The sequence below is a fragment of the Carassius gibelio genome, chromosome B8 (genome assembly GCF_023724105.1).
Source record: "Carassius gibelio isolate Cgi1373 ecotype wild population from Czech Republic chromosome B8, carGib1.2-hapl.c, whole genome shotgun sequence".
Classification (NCBI taxonomy): Eukaryota; Metazoa; Chordata; class Actinopteri; order Cypriniformes; family Cyprinidae; genus Carassius; species Carassius gibelio.
Window position 1 is genome coordinate 30,797,362 of NC_068403.1, and position 17,454 is coordinate 30,814,815.

Here is a 17,454-nt window from a genome sequence, read left to right on the forward strand (position 1 = left end):
AGGATCATGAGGAGCAGGTGAAAGTTCAGTAACTCACTCACACAGACGGCTACGCTCTGCTTACAACACTACCAGACTCTGAAGCTCTTCCTGAAGATGTTAAAACAGGAGAAGCTTTTAGAATCAGATAACCCCAGAGGATCTGATACACACACACACACACGCTGGTTTGACTGTGTTAGTACACTCATCCCATTCATATTTTAGATCAGGATAATCATATTTTATATCTCCTGACTCAAACATCAGCCCAGTGTAAAGCATCAGATGTCAATAGAAAACCTGATCTGACCAATCACGAGACACTTCCAGTTCACCAGTTAGTGTTCAACAGCTTTCACTATATTACTGAGGACATACTTGACCTTGCAGTTTATTCAAACCTGCACACATACACACACACACACACTCACACACACACTCTCTCTCTCTCTCTCTCACACACACACACACACACACTCTCTCTCTCTCACACACGGACGCACACGTTTGTTTTTGTGTAAAGTGTGTTCATCCCATAGGTGTAATGGTTTTTATTCTGTAGAAACTGTATATTCTATGTCCCTTCACCAACCCTACACCTAACCCTAACTCTCACAGGAAACTTTGTGCATTTTTACTTTCTCAAAAAAACTCATTCTGTATGATTTATAAGTGTTTTGAAAAATGGGGACATGGGCTATGTCCTCATAAGTCACCCTCTCCTTGTAATACCTGTGTCATACCCATGTCATTATACAGAGTTGTGTCCTGATATGATACACACACACACACACACACTCTCTCTCTCTCTCTCTCTCTCTCTCTCTCACACATACACATACACACACACACACACTCTGTCTCTCTCTCTCTCACACACACACACACACACACACACAATCTCTCACACACACGCACGTCCTGATTTTGCCAAGTTTGATGTGTTCCTAGGTCAACATATTTTGTTGACTCTGGAACAACATTTTTCTCCAAAAATATATTCTTGACCATATCCCTACACCTAAACCTAACCTTAACCATGAGAAATCCCTAAAATCAGAGGAAATGATAGATGAATGACACTGATGTACAAGCACCAAACACTGATTTTAAGCGTAAACTTCACAAAATCTATAAACTGGTTCTTCAAATCTGATTGGTTAATCACAATGTTGTTCCAGGGTCAACAATGATGTTGTCCCAGGAACATGTCTCACTTGGGAAAATCAGGTTCTGCCACACGCACACACACACACACACACACACACACACAATCAAATCAGAAGCAGCTGTGATTTCTGTGTTCATCTCTTGTGTGTGACTGCAGTGTTTAGTGAAGTGTGCACTCTTCTGAAGGTGACAGTGAAGCCCGAACACAATGATCCTAGTGTCATCTAGTGGATGATTCTTGTTATTCAGTTCAGATCTTGTGTTGTTGGTGCTCATCAACAGATTGCTATCGTGTGCTGTTCTTACATAAGGAAACAGTAACATTATTCTTTCCTTTTAGTTGTCTCTTTTACCGTGTGTCATGCTGTTTCGACACTTTTCTGACTCAGTTATGTAGAGAAGCCCCAGACACCCCCTCGCCCCGAGAGCGTCCCGCCCCGTGCACACACACACACACACACACACACACACACACACACACACACACACACACACACACACAGGAGGGTTCGGGCTCGAGCTCTGCTGAACGCGGGCGTGTCGTGGGGAATCCTCTCGAGTAGCAGTAAAGTACCTAATCTTTGAAAACTTCTTGTGTTCTCCGCTGATAAACACACGTTACACGGCGAGGCAGCGGGTCTCTCCAGAAGGAAGCGGAGGCTGCTCGTCACGTCATTCGGCAGGAAACGGTCTTTCCTCCCGGATAGCTGCGCTCTTTTCCGCTGGCTCAATGCGCCTCTCCGTCCAGAACCCGCGGAAGCCAGCCAGAAGGAAAAATGCCTCCTTCTCCAGCGGACAGACGCTCTCTGCGGCTCTTAGCGGCGGCTCTCGCCGTGTTTCTGACGGCTCTCCACGCGCGCACGGCCGGCGCGCTCCAGATCCAACAGGCGTTCGCGTCTCCCAGCCGCACCAATAACTTCGTGGTGGACGCGGTGTCGCGTCGCGTTTACCTGGCCGCGGTCAACAGCCTGTACCAGCTGAACGCCACGCTCTCCAGGGAGGTGGAGACGCACACGGGACCGGTGCTGGACAACCCGCTGTGCCACGCGCCGCAGCTGCCGCAGGCGATGTGCGAGCACCAGAAGACTCTCACCGACAACCACAACAAGCTGCTGGTGCTGGACCGCGAGCAGGGCGTGCTGCTGGCCTGCGGGTCAGTGTTCCAGGGCTTCTGCGAGCTGCGCGCCATGGACAACGCGTCGCTGCTGGCCGTCAGGTTCCCGCAGAACGGCACCACCGTGTTCCCGAGCATGCTCAACATCGCGGCCAACCACGAGAACGCGAGCACCGTGGGGCTGATCTTCCGGAGTCACGGCGGCGCGCCGCGGCTGCTGGTGGCAGCGACCTTCACGGGCATGGGGAGCGAGTATTTCCCCAAGAACCACAGCAAAGAGGACCTGCGCTTCGAGAACACGCCCGAGATCGCCATCCGCTCGCTGGACACCGCGAACCTCGGCCGGCTCTTCACCTACGACATCAACCCGTCCGAGGACAACGTGTTCAAGATCAAGCAGGAGGTCAAGCAGAAGAACAAGCTCAGCTTCGTGCGCGCATTCGTGCACAAGAGCTACTCATACATCGCCATCAACAACGACGCGAACGCGGGAGTGAAGGAGAGCCAGCCCAACAGCATCCTGGCGCGCATCTGTCTGGACACGGACGCGCCGCGCAGGTCCGCGGAGAGCCGCAAACTCACCGAGTCCTACATCCAGATGGGGCTTCAGTGCGGCTCCAACGAGAACATCTACAACCGCCTGCTCTCCATCTGCCCCGGGGACATCAGCGGCGCGGCGGGCCCGGAGCCACATCTGTTCGGGGTGTTCGCGCGGACGGGCGGTCAGACGGCTGTGTGCGCCTTCCGCGTGCTGGAGGTGGAGGAGAGGATCCGCTACGGTCGCAGCAACTGCTCCAGCGGGCGCAACAGCAACGTGCATGTGCTGGACAGCGTCATCCAGGGCTCCGGGGCCGAGTGCGAGAGCAAGGGGCCCATCATGGTGAGAGCGCGCTCCGGTAACCCCGGTGACTCAGTCCTGACACCTGAGCACTGCGTCTGCTCGGAAAACACGCTCAAACCATCGTTTTACTTGAATGCACATCAACCGATGAGCACAATTACGAGTACTGCCTACTTGGAATATTTGCGCTTTTAAACATTAATCGTAGAGGACCACTTTAAAATGTAAAAATAAAAATACTAAAAAGGGGACTCTAGTACATAAACAAAACCTTCATTAAATAAGGATTTGAACGTAAATGTCATGACTGAATGGCTTTTCAATATCAAGGCTCAGTCAAAAAGTTGCGAAACTTAATAACTGCCCCAAAGGCCCTCAGGGACATCACGTGTTTAATCTACCTCTCATAATCGATATGATCAAGTTATGACCCAATCTCATGAATGTGCGTTTCAGTGGCGTGTTATTTAGGTTTAGGGGTGTGAGGTGCACCTCTTATCATATGCACGCAGTATGCACGCCAAAGTCAGTTTCTGCGAATAAATAGCACGACAGATAATAATCAAAATAGTGATCTGTGCTATTGATACACACTTTCATGAGACCGGGCTCGCGCGCAGACTCGTGTGTGGAGTTTTCTGGTCATTTTTGTCTGGGTTATAAACCTAATTCTACAAAATCATACTCGCATTTAAATAGCAGCCAGTATTTTTCTGTTACCTTTAAAATATTGTACTCATTTATCAAATAAAACTCAATTACTTTACATGTAGGATGATATCTTAACAAGCTTAGAAGCTTTCATTAGTGCTTCATCTCACACGTCCAGAAGCTCTTCCTCTTATGTTCACGGTGTTTAACAGGTTCATGATGATCAGTAAGAGCTCCAGGTCTGTAGTGTGCTGTGACACTGATGTACTCTTCAGTGGTTTCTGAAGTGGATGATGTGTGGAGCAGAGCCCGAAGCTTCTCTGTCCTGGTGCTTTAGCATCTACTGAATGTCTTCATGTGTTCTGTGAGTGAATGATTGTATACTGTGAACTCAAGAGTGTGTTTGAGATCAGTGTAATCCAGCTTGTTTTCAGTGTATGGCCGGTCATACTGTACATGCACATCAGAGGTGAAGTCCTTGTTATATGATAAACCTGTGTCATTTACAGCAGATTCCAGAGCAGCTCGTTTCTCAAAACATGCTGTTTTTATTATGTGAACGTTTTATAAGAAGCACATGCACGTCTGCTGTTTATTTAGAGGCGCTTTTGTGCTGTTGTCTTTGTTCTGGTGTAGTCTTTCCCATAAGGCCGGAGCGGGGCGTCCTGGAGCCCTGCTCTCCGTGCTGGGGTGTTATGAGCGGCGTGACTGCTGTGCTGTGTGTCTGAGAGACTACAGGAGCGCAGGAGGTCAAGGAGCTCGGGGAGAAAGAAACTCGTGAGAAACTCCTCCGCTGAATTCTTTCTCTCCCGTCACCCTGCCATGAACCTCTCGCCTAAAACACACGTGCTTTAATGACAAACCCGTCCAGTCCAACAATAGCTTCATCAGCGTGTTAGAGGTTACAGACAGCTGCATTCTTCATCGGTTCGGATCATTCTCAGGCTAATCGCTCAGCACCGCTGTTGTTCATCTTTAGGGTTATGGATCTGAGTGACCCCTGACCCGTCCTGTGCTTCTATGCTTCAGGCAGCGCTGTTACTGTCTAAGACACTCACACTTTTCATTTTGCATGACAAACTAGATGGGTACAAGCATCATAAAGACATGAGACATGAATATATCAGTTGATGTCCCTCACCTCCATGTGTTGTGTGTTCCAGCTTCAGGAGGAGCAGCTGAACTGTGGAGCCGCTCACCTGCAGCACCCGCTGGCCCTGAGGAGGCCCCTGAGGGCCCCACCCATCTACGAGGCCCCGGGCCTCAGCTCTATTGCTGTGGACAACGTCCACAACCGCACCGTGGTGTTCCTGGGGACCAGCAGGGGCCGACTGCGAAAGGTTAGTGCACACATGTGTGAACACAAGACTGTGATAAAAGATTTCTAAGTCAAGAGTCAAGCCAAAGCACTTCTGAAAACAACAAGTGTCCTCCGTTTAAAACAGAAACACATCATGTGTGAGGCTCAGCTGTACAGGAACACACTGCTGATGGAAAGTCTGTTCAACCACAATAAATAGCTGTCAGTTTTCACAAAACTAGACGGAGACCTGCAGATGAACAGCAGTAAGAGTGACTGAGGCTGTCAGGAACACTCTGAGATCTGGATCTGCTTGCTGAAGTTGACATGAAACAGAAGCTGTGATAATCTTGTGATGGATATCTGAGTGAAATGGCTTGATTTTGTCCAGTGGGATTGGATTGTGTGCTTGTGGTTTGCTAACTGCTGTGATCTTGTGTGAGTAACAGACTGCTGGAGGAACTATTGCTGTATGAGATCCCAACAGACGGTGCTAATACACTCACCCTGAACAGATGCTAAAGCTAACACAAATACCTGAATAAAAACAGAGTTAACATGCCAGATAGCTGCTTGCTTGAATGATGATTAGTCAACTAGTCTACCATACTGATGCATTCCTAATATATACCAAACCAGAATCAGTAAACCATAGAAAACACAGCGCTTCAAATATTTGATCACATTCTCTTAAGTGTGTTTGCCCTGTACACAAACCCTGTGGTGGTCCAGGCCACATGTCCTGCTGCTGTCTGTCTTCTTTTGTCTCTCTGTGTGTGTGTGTGTGTGTGTGTGTGTGTGCTGTGCTTCTGTACACAGAGGGCTGGTTGTAAAGGGCTTCCAGCTGTAGGAGATGAGCTCTGTTATCACGAGTCTCTTTCCCACTGCAGGGACTGGTGTCCTCTCATGAAGCGCTCAGGTTTTGTTCTTTTCAGATGTGTTGTTCAGTGCTCTAGGTCCAGGTAGTTCCTGTAGTAAATCAGCTGTGGCTTCACTACGGGTTTCTGGACGTGTAAATACGTAAATACTGTGCTATACAGTAGTTATTTAGTTCCATATGTGACCCTGGAGTACCAAACCAGTCATGAGGGTCCATATGCATCATCTGGATAAATCATCTCTCCATTGATGTATGGTTTGTAAGGATAGGACTATATTTTTCTTCGATACAACTATTTGAAAATCTGGAATCTGAGAGAGCAAAGAAAATCTAAATATTGAGAAAATCATCTTTAAATGTCCCGTTTTTCACGCTTTTTGAAGCTTTGATTACAGTGTGCAGTATAACATGTGTTCATGTTCCACGTGTAAAAAAACACAGTATTTTTCACACAATTCACCTATTTCCATACCGCTGTTTTCACTGTCATAAAAACGGGCTGATGACTTCCTTGTTCTATAAAGTCCCTCCTTCAGAAAAACGTAACGAGTTCTGATTGGGCCAGCAGTTCCTGTGTTGTGATTCGACAGCAGCTGAGCGCACACTGCCCTCCTGCAAACGTGATTGGGCTAGAACGCACATGCTGGAGATGTATTTATATTCACAGGAGCGTTTTTACTGACGAGATGCGCATGCAAATCACATTAGTTTTTTTGCACATCCCTAACATCTAATTAACAAAGCTAAACAGCGTTGCCCTTTGTGTAATAAGTTACAGACACTATTAAATGCACCAACTTAAATAATAAAATACACTTACCGGTTGTGGTCCATAAACAACACCTTCTCCAGACAAAGAGGGAACTGCTCCATCTTTCAAGAATAATCTTTGTGTGAATCCAGCATTAAACTGATTGAGATCGAGGAAGCTGTCCTCAGCAAAATGTGCTGCACATAGTTTTACATGTGGATTATAATTTTCAGGAACCGAGTTAAACATAAATTGTAACCATTAAAACCCCTTTACTTGCAAACATCGCCGCCGGCCCCAGTTTATTATTGTTTCACTTTCACAGCACGTTAAACATCACTGTCTTACTTCATCTGGACAAACTGTGCATCAATTGAAAGTTTAAAGAATCAAGCTTCGATATTTGACCAATATTTTGATAAAACATTGTTGCAGTGACAGATATTTAGTAATTTATGTCAGGAGTGCAAAATAATAAATCCGTATTATGCCAAATTTTGAATAGAAATTCACCACTCACTCATATTCAGTCACGTCAGCAGCGGTTTATTTGTGTTCACATAGACTCACTGAACAGCGTCAATAAGGATTTATAGACCAAAGATGCATATCTGTGGAGATATATGGATATATTTACTGATGTTTACTTCATATTTCTTCAGACAGAATTGTCATTTCTTTTCATTTTCCACTGATTTACACAATCTGATGATAAATAGCCTCTCCCAGTGCCGTCTCTGTGTGTTTGGACCTTCGGCTTGTCATTCTGACAGTCCCAAAACCATAGACAGTAAAAGAAATGGACACAGCGACCCCATTGGAACTCAATTGAAACAAGTGAAGCCCAGTTTTAGCGTTTTTTAGCACTTCCGTTTCTGACGCGCAGACTCAAACTAAGCTTGACGACGTCAGCAACCTGTCTGCCAGATGTAAATCTTCTAGTAGCTGTGCGTGCAAACTGCCATCGTTAATCTTGCAGAGACGGCGAGCTTGAGCGGGGAGTTCTTTGGCGTGAGTGAGCAGGAGTAAGTATTCTGATTAATTATTTTGTATACTATTTTAAAATGTAACGCCAGTACGCCATATTAAGTTAATTGCCTGTGAGCTTCTCCTCCTGTCTGTACGGTATTGCGACAGAGAGACGAGTGGTTATGACGCACTCGTTAGCCTATTTTTTACAAAAACTGTTTATACGGGGCCATAATGTAACATAGAAGGTAATGGAGCCCTTTATACATTGTCGTGTATCTTTAGAAATAAATAATGGACAAACAGAGTCTTTAAATGCCTCAGATGTAAAGTTATTCGCTGTCAAAGTGACGCCAAAATGAATGGGAGTCAATGGGAATGCTAACGCAAGTGAAGTTCTGCTACAAGATGGCAGCACGCAGCCGACTTCAACTTCCGGTTGACTTCCTTGCCGCCTGCCCAAAACCGGACAGCATCAGATCGTGTCACATGGTTCGAGAACACTTCCTGGTTCATATCTGCTCACAACAAAACTGAAACACCTCTGTACACACAAAATATCAGAATAATAAACCCGCGATTACGATAGAAAAACCTTTTCTTGAGATCTGGGGCATAAAAAATAAAATAAATAAAAATGTACATCGAAAATGCTAACTTGTGCAGCGATGAAAAAGGCTACAAATAGCATATTTTTACAATAGTAAACGACCAAATTCCACCCGTGATCGCAAAAGTATTTTTATTTTATTATTACAAACGATCAGGATTTAGAGTGAGTTTTGAGTAAAAGTGTACTAATAATTTAATAAATTGTCTGATGTAGCTTGATGCTAACGTTAGCTCTAATGCTACTAATAGCAGGTGCATTTCTCCTTCATAATGCATTTTCTGTCACAATAATTCACGTAAGGTCGTAAGAAAATGTTTTGTTGTATTTTTATAGTAAGACTTTTGATAAATAAGGGCTAAATGCAAACAGAGACTGAAGTGAGATCGCTGCTTTGTTGTTTTGTAAACATTGAAATTCCACAAGAAAGGCTGATAATCTGGCTTCAGAAGTGGACATTCAACTGAAGTTGTTGAAGCTCTAAGACTGGCAAGAGCAGAATCCAAATCTTCAGTACTTATCCTGCTTAATCTGTCCGCTGCTTTTGACACGGTTAACCACCAGATCCTCCTATTAACGCTACTGGCGAAAGGCATCTCAGGAACAACACTTCAATGGTTTGAGTCTTACCTATCAGATAGGTCCTTCAAAGTATCTTGGAGAGGTGAGGTGTCCAAGTCTCAACATCTAACGACTGGGGTGCCTCAGGGCTCAGTTCTTGGACCACTTCTCTTCTCTGTCTACATGGCATCATTAGGTTCTGTCATTCAGAAACATGGCTTTTCATACCACTGCTATGCTGATGACACTCAACTCTACCTCTCATTCCATCCTGATGATCCGACGGTAGCTATTCGCATCTCAGCTTGTCTGACAGACATTTCTTCCTGGATGATGGACCATCACCTTCACACAAGCACATGTGTGTGTGTGCTTGTGATTCCAGCAAACCCATCGTTTCATCACAATTTCACCATCAAGTTAGGCACATCAACCATAACTCCTTCAAAAACAGCTAGAAGCCTTGGAGTTATGATTGAAGATCAGCTGACTTTCTCAGACCACATTCCTAAAACTGTCCAATCCTTCAGATTTGCTTTATTCAACATCAAGAACATCAAGCCCTTTCTTTGGGAACATGCTGCACAACTCCTTGTTCAAGCTCTTGTTCTGTCCAGGCTGGACTACTGCAATGCTCTCTTAGCAGGTCTTCCAGCCAATTCTATCAAACCTTTACAATTAATTCAGAACGCGGCAGCAAGATTAATTTTTAATGAGCCAAAAAGAATACACGTCACACATCTGTTCATCAATTTGCACTGGCTTCCAATAGCTGCTCACATAAAATTCAAGGCATTGATGTTTGCCTACAAAACTACCACTGGCTCTGCACCCATTTACCTAAATTCATTACTTCAGACTTATGTGCCTCTAGAAGCTTGCGTTCTGCAAGTGAACGTCGCTGGATTGTTCATCCCAAAGAAGCACAAAGTCACTTTTACAGACTTTTAAATTAAATGTTCCCTCCTGGTGGAATGACCTCCCCAACTCAATCCGAGCAGCTGAGTCCTTAGCCATCTTCAAGAATCGGCTTAAAACACATCTCTTCCATCTTTATTTGACCCTCTAACTTTAACACTCACTACTCTAATGCTATTCTTTAAAAAATCTAACTTCCTTTCTAATCTTTTTGTATTCTATTTTCTTTTCATTTATTATGCAATTGTATATGTATGTGTGTGTGTATGTGTATGTGTGTGTGTGTGTGTGTGTGTGTGTAAAGACCTCTAACTAGCTTGCTCTATTCTTTTATTTTTTATTCTATCTGTTTTCTTTTTATTTATTATATTAGTTAAAAGCCCTTGCTAGGTGTACTGTGTTAACCTAACTGAGACTTGTTATAGCACTTATATATCATTGCTCTTTTTGTTGTTTTTGATTGCTTCCACTGCCTTCATCTGTAAGTCGCTTTGGATAAAAGCGTCTGCTAAATGAATAAATGTAAATATAAATGATAAAGGTGTAATAAAAGCAAAAGAATAATGATAAAAGAATAATGCGGATAATGTTTCATACCTGGCGGAGGTGTGAAAGACTCATTTGGTGAGAACAATATAATCATGAAACGGGGAGTTTTCAAAGCCAACACACACACAAAATACACAGAAGAGTTTACATGTGAGATCTTACAGAGATGACAAGGGCCATAAGTCAATTTGATTAGCCTTCTCTAAAAACACACATCACATTTCATACAATTCACAGTTTTACAGATTAGATTATGACATTTTTAATGAAGTTTTGAAAGACTTGTGGCTTTAGCTACACTGTATTTCTAAACTCATTTTTAATATTTTTATTTTTGTTTTTATGTTTGAGCTTATACATCTCTATTATCATAACAGTCTGAGTAATTCTGATTCATGAACAGTAAACTTTGAAGTGTCAGCTTTGTGAACAAAGGTTGATTATGTATCTAGTCAGAAAGAATCATGAGCAGAAACCTTTTTATTTTGGGTATGTCATTTCTGTCTCCATGCCAAAAAAGGGGGGTGAATGGTAAGGGGTTAATCTCCAAGTACAGCGTCCCTGGGAAGCCCAAACAAAGATGATTGGACTCCGAGATGAAAATAACAGCGTTTCAACGACATGTTGAACACAAGCGCAGCTCTTCCTCTTCTCCGTCGAAGCGCAACAAGACCACGCCCCCTTTTTGTGAATTCCTTTGGGTCGTTCTATGTAGGCAAATTCTGTTAAATAAAATATCTCTTTAGAATTTTACAGATATTATTCATTCTCTAACAACAACATTACACTCTAACTAAAGTTTAAAACATGGAATCATGAAGAACGGGACCTTTAAAGTTGTCCAAATAAAGTTTTTAACAATGCGTATTACTAATCAAATAATATGTTTTGATATATTGACGGTAGGAATCTTACAAAATATCTTCATGGAACATGATCTTTACTTAATATCCTAATGATTTTTGACATAAAAGAGAAATGTATAATTGTGACTCATACAATGTTTTGTTGTCTATTGCTCCAAATATACGTCTGTGACACTGAAGACTGCTTCTGTGCTGCAGGACACATATTTTCAGAGTGCACTTGTATTAGAAGATACCTAATTATAGAAAATATCTAAACATGGGCTAGTCACCAGAAATCATCTTTCTAGAGTCAGTTCTAAAATCAATGGATTGTGCACACTTGAACTTTAAGTAAATGTGTTTGTGTATATTCATCAGTTGTTTGAATCTTATTTGTCGCTTCAGATAAAAGTATCTGTTAAACGTATGAATGTAAGTGTTATATTGCCATTATATCAGCCCTAGTCAGCTGCTCCAGTCCTGTCCTCTACCGTTCTGCTTCTGAGTGTTGTCATGAAAGCATTATTGAGTGTTTATGACTGCTGAATTGAGCTGTAGGAGAAACATGAGCCACACAGTTACTCACACTGGCTGAAGATCATTCATGTGCACACATCTGCGAGCCTCAAACGTCTGAACAAAGAGCTGTAATGAGGGCCAGATTCCAGGAAGGTGTGTCAGTCGCCCAGATCCAGCTCGTTCAGAGTGTTTCAGTCACACAGATAAGATGAATCTGGCTGCGGGGGTCTCGTGTCAAGAGCTCAGAAAAGGCTTTTTGTTTCGCTGCCAAAACACTGGGACGTGTGTGTGTGTGTGTGTGTGGTTCAATGATGTTGCTGATGGTTTCAGGAGTGTGTATAATGTGATTTGAGACAGTGAGATAAGCTTATTTAGGGATCTGTGTTAGTAGAGTCTAATTCAATGAGAGCTCAACCTCTGCGTGTCCGTCTGTTCATCTGTTCATCTGTTCACATATACAGTACTAGTGCTTACATTCATGCTTGAGGCAGCGGCACTGTACACAATAAAGTACGCTTTGTTTTAACTTCCACTGACCTTTTAGTTAGGACACACACACACACACACACACACGCGCGCGCACACACACACACACGCGCGCACACACACAGTGTGTTAAGGCCCCAGCATACTTCAAACAAAGTTCGTTCTCGTTCTTCGTTTGGGGGCTAAAAAAAGAAGCTAGAAAAGGTTGGGCAATGGTATACTGTTTTGCTGCTGGAGGCGGGGGGTAGATTAATGTAAACATGACTTACGTATCCCCTAAACACAACAATTATATGATGACGTGTAGACATTAATCTAGGTGTGAGATGGGCACCAATGGTCAGAATATTATAAACAAAAGAATAATGATTAGCTGAGTCAAGTGTAATGTCTGCAATACAAAAGAACCACAATCTGTCCTTTATGGGAAGTGTGAACGTCTCAAAGTCTGGAAAACTTTAGCATGATGTGGAAAAAAAAATATTGGAGTCAGTTGTTCATTTATTATATTAAACTGGATAAATTATTACACCTATTTATATTTTATGTGATGTCATGATTTACTTTTGATAAAAACAAAGGTTTATTATTGTATTTCATTTATCGTATATCCTTTAAATTGGCTTTAAAGGGTACACAACAACAGAAAGAACAACAGCAGCAGTATGGTGTAACATTTATCTGAAACACGTATTTGGTACTTGCTAACTTATACCTTTACTCTTTCCTTTCATTCTTTTCATGGCTTTGGAAAACTTGTCTTGGCTGTTTCTCTGCTTGGCCAAGCTTCATGAAATGCTTTCTCTGAATCTTTAAAGTATCTCTGTGAGCGATCGTACAGGTGTGGATATATCTGTGCAGCTCTGCTATTGTGTATTCATGTTGCTAGCCACGGACCAATAGAAACTCAAAGGTGTTTAGGAGCCAAACAAACTCCCCCAAAAGTTTGCTTTGGTGAGCTGTTTCGAACTTTCAAAACAAACTCAAAACATTATCAAATGTGAGTATGAATCTCAGTTAGAGTTCTTAAACATTAAGCTTTTATTCCAAAATAACACTTGCAATTTAAAGACATTTTGTGAACTTATGTTCAGCTGTTCTTCTTGATAGTTCACGTCTAACTATTTCTGATTGTTTGGGATCATCAGTTATCAAAGCTCTGTAAATATAGCACACAGACAGAGATTTAGCTTGACTTTCAGCAAACTGAATACTCACAACAGCTCCCACAGATCATGGTTTCAGGTAACAGAGTGAGCTCGTGTGTGCGAGTTGTTTACATGTTTAAGTAAGTATTTCCGTTAACGCTATTAAACCGACCATAACTATTCATATCCAGTCAGTAATATCAATCATGACTTTCTCCATTGCTTCTCAGTTCCCCAGCGCAGGCTTTAGTGAGTCTGCTCAAACTCAGACCGACTGTAACACACACACAAACACACTCTTCATTCAGTCCTCTCATAACTCTGGCTGTGATGGCCATTTCTTACGTATGATAACTGAAACATGTAGATTTAGTCTCAAAGGCCAGGAGATGATTTTTAGAATCTGTAAAAGCTCATTACAGAGCGTTGTGTTGTGAGCTAAACACATACTCAAACTCTGTCCATCGTTTCATCCAGACAAACAGTGGTTGAGAGCAGTCGAGGTGAACGCATTGTGTGTGTGTGTGTGTGTCTGAACTGAGGAAACTTGTCTACATTTGCAATTAGCACTTTTTCTCTGAAGGTTGATTTTGGCGATGATGAGAAATGTTTCACACCCACCGACTGTTCTCCTGCTCTTTTCTCAACGTTCAGAAGATGCTAATTATGGTGAATTATGAGACCATGTTATTATCACACTCTTCCTCTCATCTAAAGCTAGGTGTCATGAGGAAGAACAGAAATAGCACTGTGAGATACAGTTTATACAGAACACCGTCGTGATGAAGCTTGCACAGCAGCAGAAGCACATGTGACGTACATCATGACAGAAGTAAAGCTCTTGAGTTGAGTTAGTGTAGTGTTGTAGTGTGTGTGTCAGGAGGTGTGTACTGAATCATGTGTGTCTCCACAGCTGTCTCTGCTGGCTAACCTGTCCGTGGCTAATCAGTGGTCACTAAAACTGACCGCTAACGAACCCGTTCACCACATCATGACCTTCGACCCCAGCGACCACAACTACCTGTACCTGATGACCACACACCACGTGAGTGCTGCAAACATTAATATCATCCCTCAATATCAATGTATGTCGATTGGAAGGATATTTGAAGCCGTTTGTGTCATGTGTGTGATCAGATGCTCGGTTTATCACGTTCAGACGTGAGTGAGAGTGCCGTGTGAATAATCATACTCACTGATGGAGCTGTGAAACTCAGCATATGACTGTGTGTGTGTGTGTGTGTGTGTGTGCTCAGCTCCTGCGGGTCCAGGTGTCTGCGTGTGGACAGCTCAGCTCCTGCAGTGAGTGTGTGAGCGCCGGTGATGCTCACTGCGGCTGGTGCACGCTGGAGGGAAGGTAAAGCATTCACACTGCAAACAGAGAAATAAAGCAATGCTTTTCCACCATCACGTCTTCATTCATAGATTATGTGGTACTTTTTTCATCATTTTAGAACCCTCAAGCATCCATCTCCACTCACTTTCACTGTGTGGAAAACAGTTTCTGCTGTAGCATCTTTCATATCTGAGGGCAGAAAGAAAGTCAGAGGTTTTTGGAGAAGTGGCCCTTTGGGATTTAGTGACCGTTAAGCAAAGAATGACAAAAATTGTCGAGCTGCATGTTTGAGAGCTTGAGATGTTTTGGGCTGGATTTCCTGTGAGTTTATCTGCAGGGTTTTCCTGAAATCAAAAGTCAGCGGGTGAAAGGCTCGGACGAAGCAGCACACACGTTCTCTGCTTCTCATCTAGACTGTATGTGCTAGTTGTTCTCATGATAGTGGCTCTTTCAGAGGAAAAGGTCAAACTGCACCGAGAGAGAGAGAGTCTGCATACATGATGAGGCCAATACTCTATTTTACTGTGAATGCATTTGATTAAATACAAGTTTCTGTTGTAATCTGTATTTGATTAGTCAGCCTAACTAACTGGACAGCTGGATTACAGCTGAAGGATTTCAAACATTCAACAAGAACTGTTCAGACTGTTTCTCTAAGGTCTCGGAGGTCTCTTTAAGCTGCTCTCCAGCTTCATGTCTCATTGCTCAGTGAAGTACAGTAGACAGACCTTCATGATGTTTAAAAGGAGAGGATAATGCTGTTTTATATGTGTGTTCACTGGGTCTTTATGAGCAAAAGGCCTCAATAGTGCTGCTCCTTACATCATATATATATATATATGTGTGTGTGTGTGTGTGTGTGTGTGTGTGTGTGTGTGTGTGTGTGTGCGAGCTTTAGACTGCACTGTAGTGCTTATTTTTTTTCACACACACTTAATAATTTGAAAGAGTGTGAAATCCTGTGAATCAGAGTTCTCCAAACTGAACTACCAGAAGGCCGAGCCTGTGCTTCTCCTGTGTTCACATACACATGACTGGATAGTGTAGTGCTTTCTGTCTTCAGTGGTGATGTGTGCAGTGTGTGAGTGTGTGAGTTTGATGTGTGTGTTGTTCTGCAGGTGTACGGTCCAGAAGAACTGCTCCAGCGGGACTCTGGGACGCTCGTGGATCAGCACAGGGGACGGAGTCCAGCAGTGTCCCTCCATGACCATCACACCCTCAGAGATCAGCCGCTCCACTCACACGAGGGTACAACCACACACACACACACACACACACACACGCACGCACACACACACACACATACACACACCCTCAGAGATCAGCCGCTCCACTCACACGAGGGTACAACCACACACACTCATACACTCATACACACACACACACACACACACACACACACTCATACACACACACACACACACTCACACACACACACTCACACACACTCACACACACGCATACACACACACTCACACACACACAGACACTCTCACACACACACACACACACACACACACACATGTTTGTTTTTGTGTAAAGTGTGTTCATCCCATAGGTGTAATGGTTTTTATTCTGTAGAAACTGTATATTCTATGGCCCTTCACCAACCCTACACCTAACCCTAACCCTCACAGGAAACTTTGTGCATTTTTACTTTCTCAAAAAAACTCATTCTGTATGATTTATAAGCGTTTTGAAAAATGGGGACATGGGTTAGTAGAAACTACTCTCTTTCTCTCAACACAATTTTGTTAATTTTAAAGCTTATTTCACACATGCATTTGCATGATGAATAAGTAACGATGGGGGAAGTCGTGGCCTAATGGGTAGAGAGTCGGACTCCCAATCGAAGGGTTGTGAGTTTGAGTCTCGGTCCGGCAGGAATTGTGGGTGGGGGGAGTGCATGAACAGTTCTCTCTACACCTTCAATATTACGACTTAGGTGCCCTTGAGCAAGGCAACTGCTCCCCGGGCGCCGCAGCATAAATGATGAACACTGCTCCGGGTGTGTGCTCACAGTGTGTGTGTTCACTGCTGTGTGTGTGCACTTTGGATGGGTTAAAAGCAGAGCACGAATTCTGAGTATGAGACACCATACTTGGCTGAATGTCACTTCAATTCACTTCACTAATACGATTGCTAGGATGTAGTGTTGATGTGTTTCTGATCCATCGATCAGTCAGTATGGTGGTATCTGGCCTGTCAGACCCTCACCACAGTCAGCACTCATTTTATGAGTATGTTTGCACAGTAAACTGATTAACATAATTCATTGCAAGCGACACAACAGAGACAATGTGTGCAAATAAATGACACTATAAATGAGATGCAGCCTATTCTTAGTAAACTCACAGACAACCAGTCCATAGTGTGAAAGCATCTCAAATGATCCTTCACTTCATCTGGAGCCCCCACAGTACATCACCTTCTGAGAGGAAGATTGTAAGACTATATGACGCTCAAATTGCAGGCTGTTTGTTGTAAGTGTTGCTCTTACCTGTGAAAGATCGTATGTGAAGGATTTCTTAGGTAATTAGGTCAGCTTCTTTCCTGCGTAGACCTCTCACTGCCAGAGGAAATAACTCTTCAGTCCAAACAGGAAACAGGAAACAGGCAGCACTGTCAGGAAGTCTGCCATACCGACAACAATAGAGCTCAATGTGGCGTGTGATAGCAGAGATGAGTGTGTGAAGAGAGAAGAGTCCTGTTACTCTCTTACAGTTACAGTTACTGGTGAAACACAGGAAAACTGTCTGGGTCATTTTCATCCTAAAATTCAAAGAACAACAAGGCTTTATATTTTATATTACATATTTAC

The 17,454-nt window shown here is 43.3% G+C and overlaps 1 protein-coding gene across 3 annotated transcripts in view; it reads left to right on the forward strand.

Moving 5' to 3' along the window:
- The first annotated feature begins 1,461 nt into the window (after positions 1 to 1,461).
- plxnd1 (plexin D1) overlaps positions 1,462 to 17,454 on the forward strand; it is a 62,632-nt gene continuing 46,639 nt past the window's right edge. The window contains exons 1-5 of one of the 3 annotated variants that reach the window (XM_052562866.1): positions 1,462 to 3,146; positions 4,922 to 5,098; positions 14,211 to 14,342; positions 14,554 to 14,654; positions 15,752 to 15,881. In XM_052562866.1, the coding sequence (XP_052418826.1) occupies positions 1,929 to 3,146; positions 4,922 to 5,098; positions 14,211 to 14,342; positions 14,554 to 14,654; positions 15,752 to 15,881 (1,758 nt within the window). In that variant the 5' untranslated portion in view covers positions 1,462 to 1,928. The remainder of the gene's footprint in view (positions 3,147 to 4,921; positions 5,099 to 14,210; positions 14,343 to 14,553; positions 14,655 to 15,751; positions 15,882 to 17,454) is intronic. The other 2 variants (XM_052562868.1, XM_052562867.1) reach the window with 2 other exon arrangements.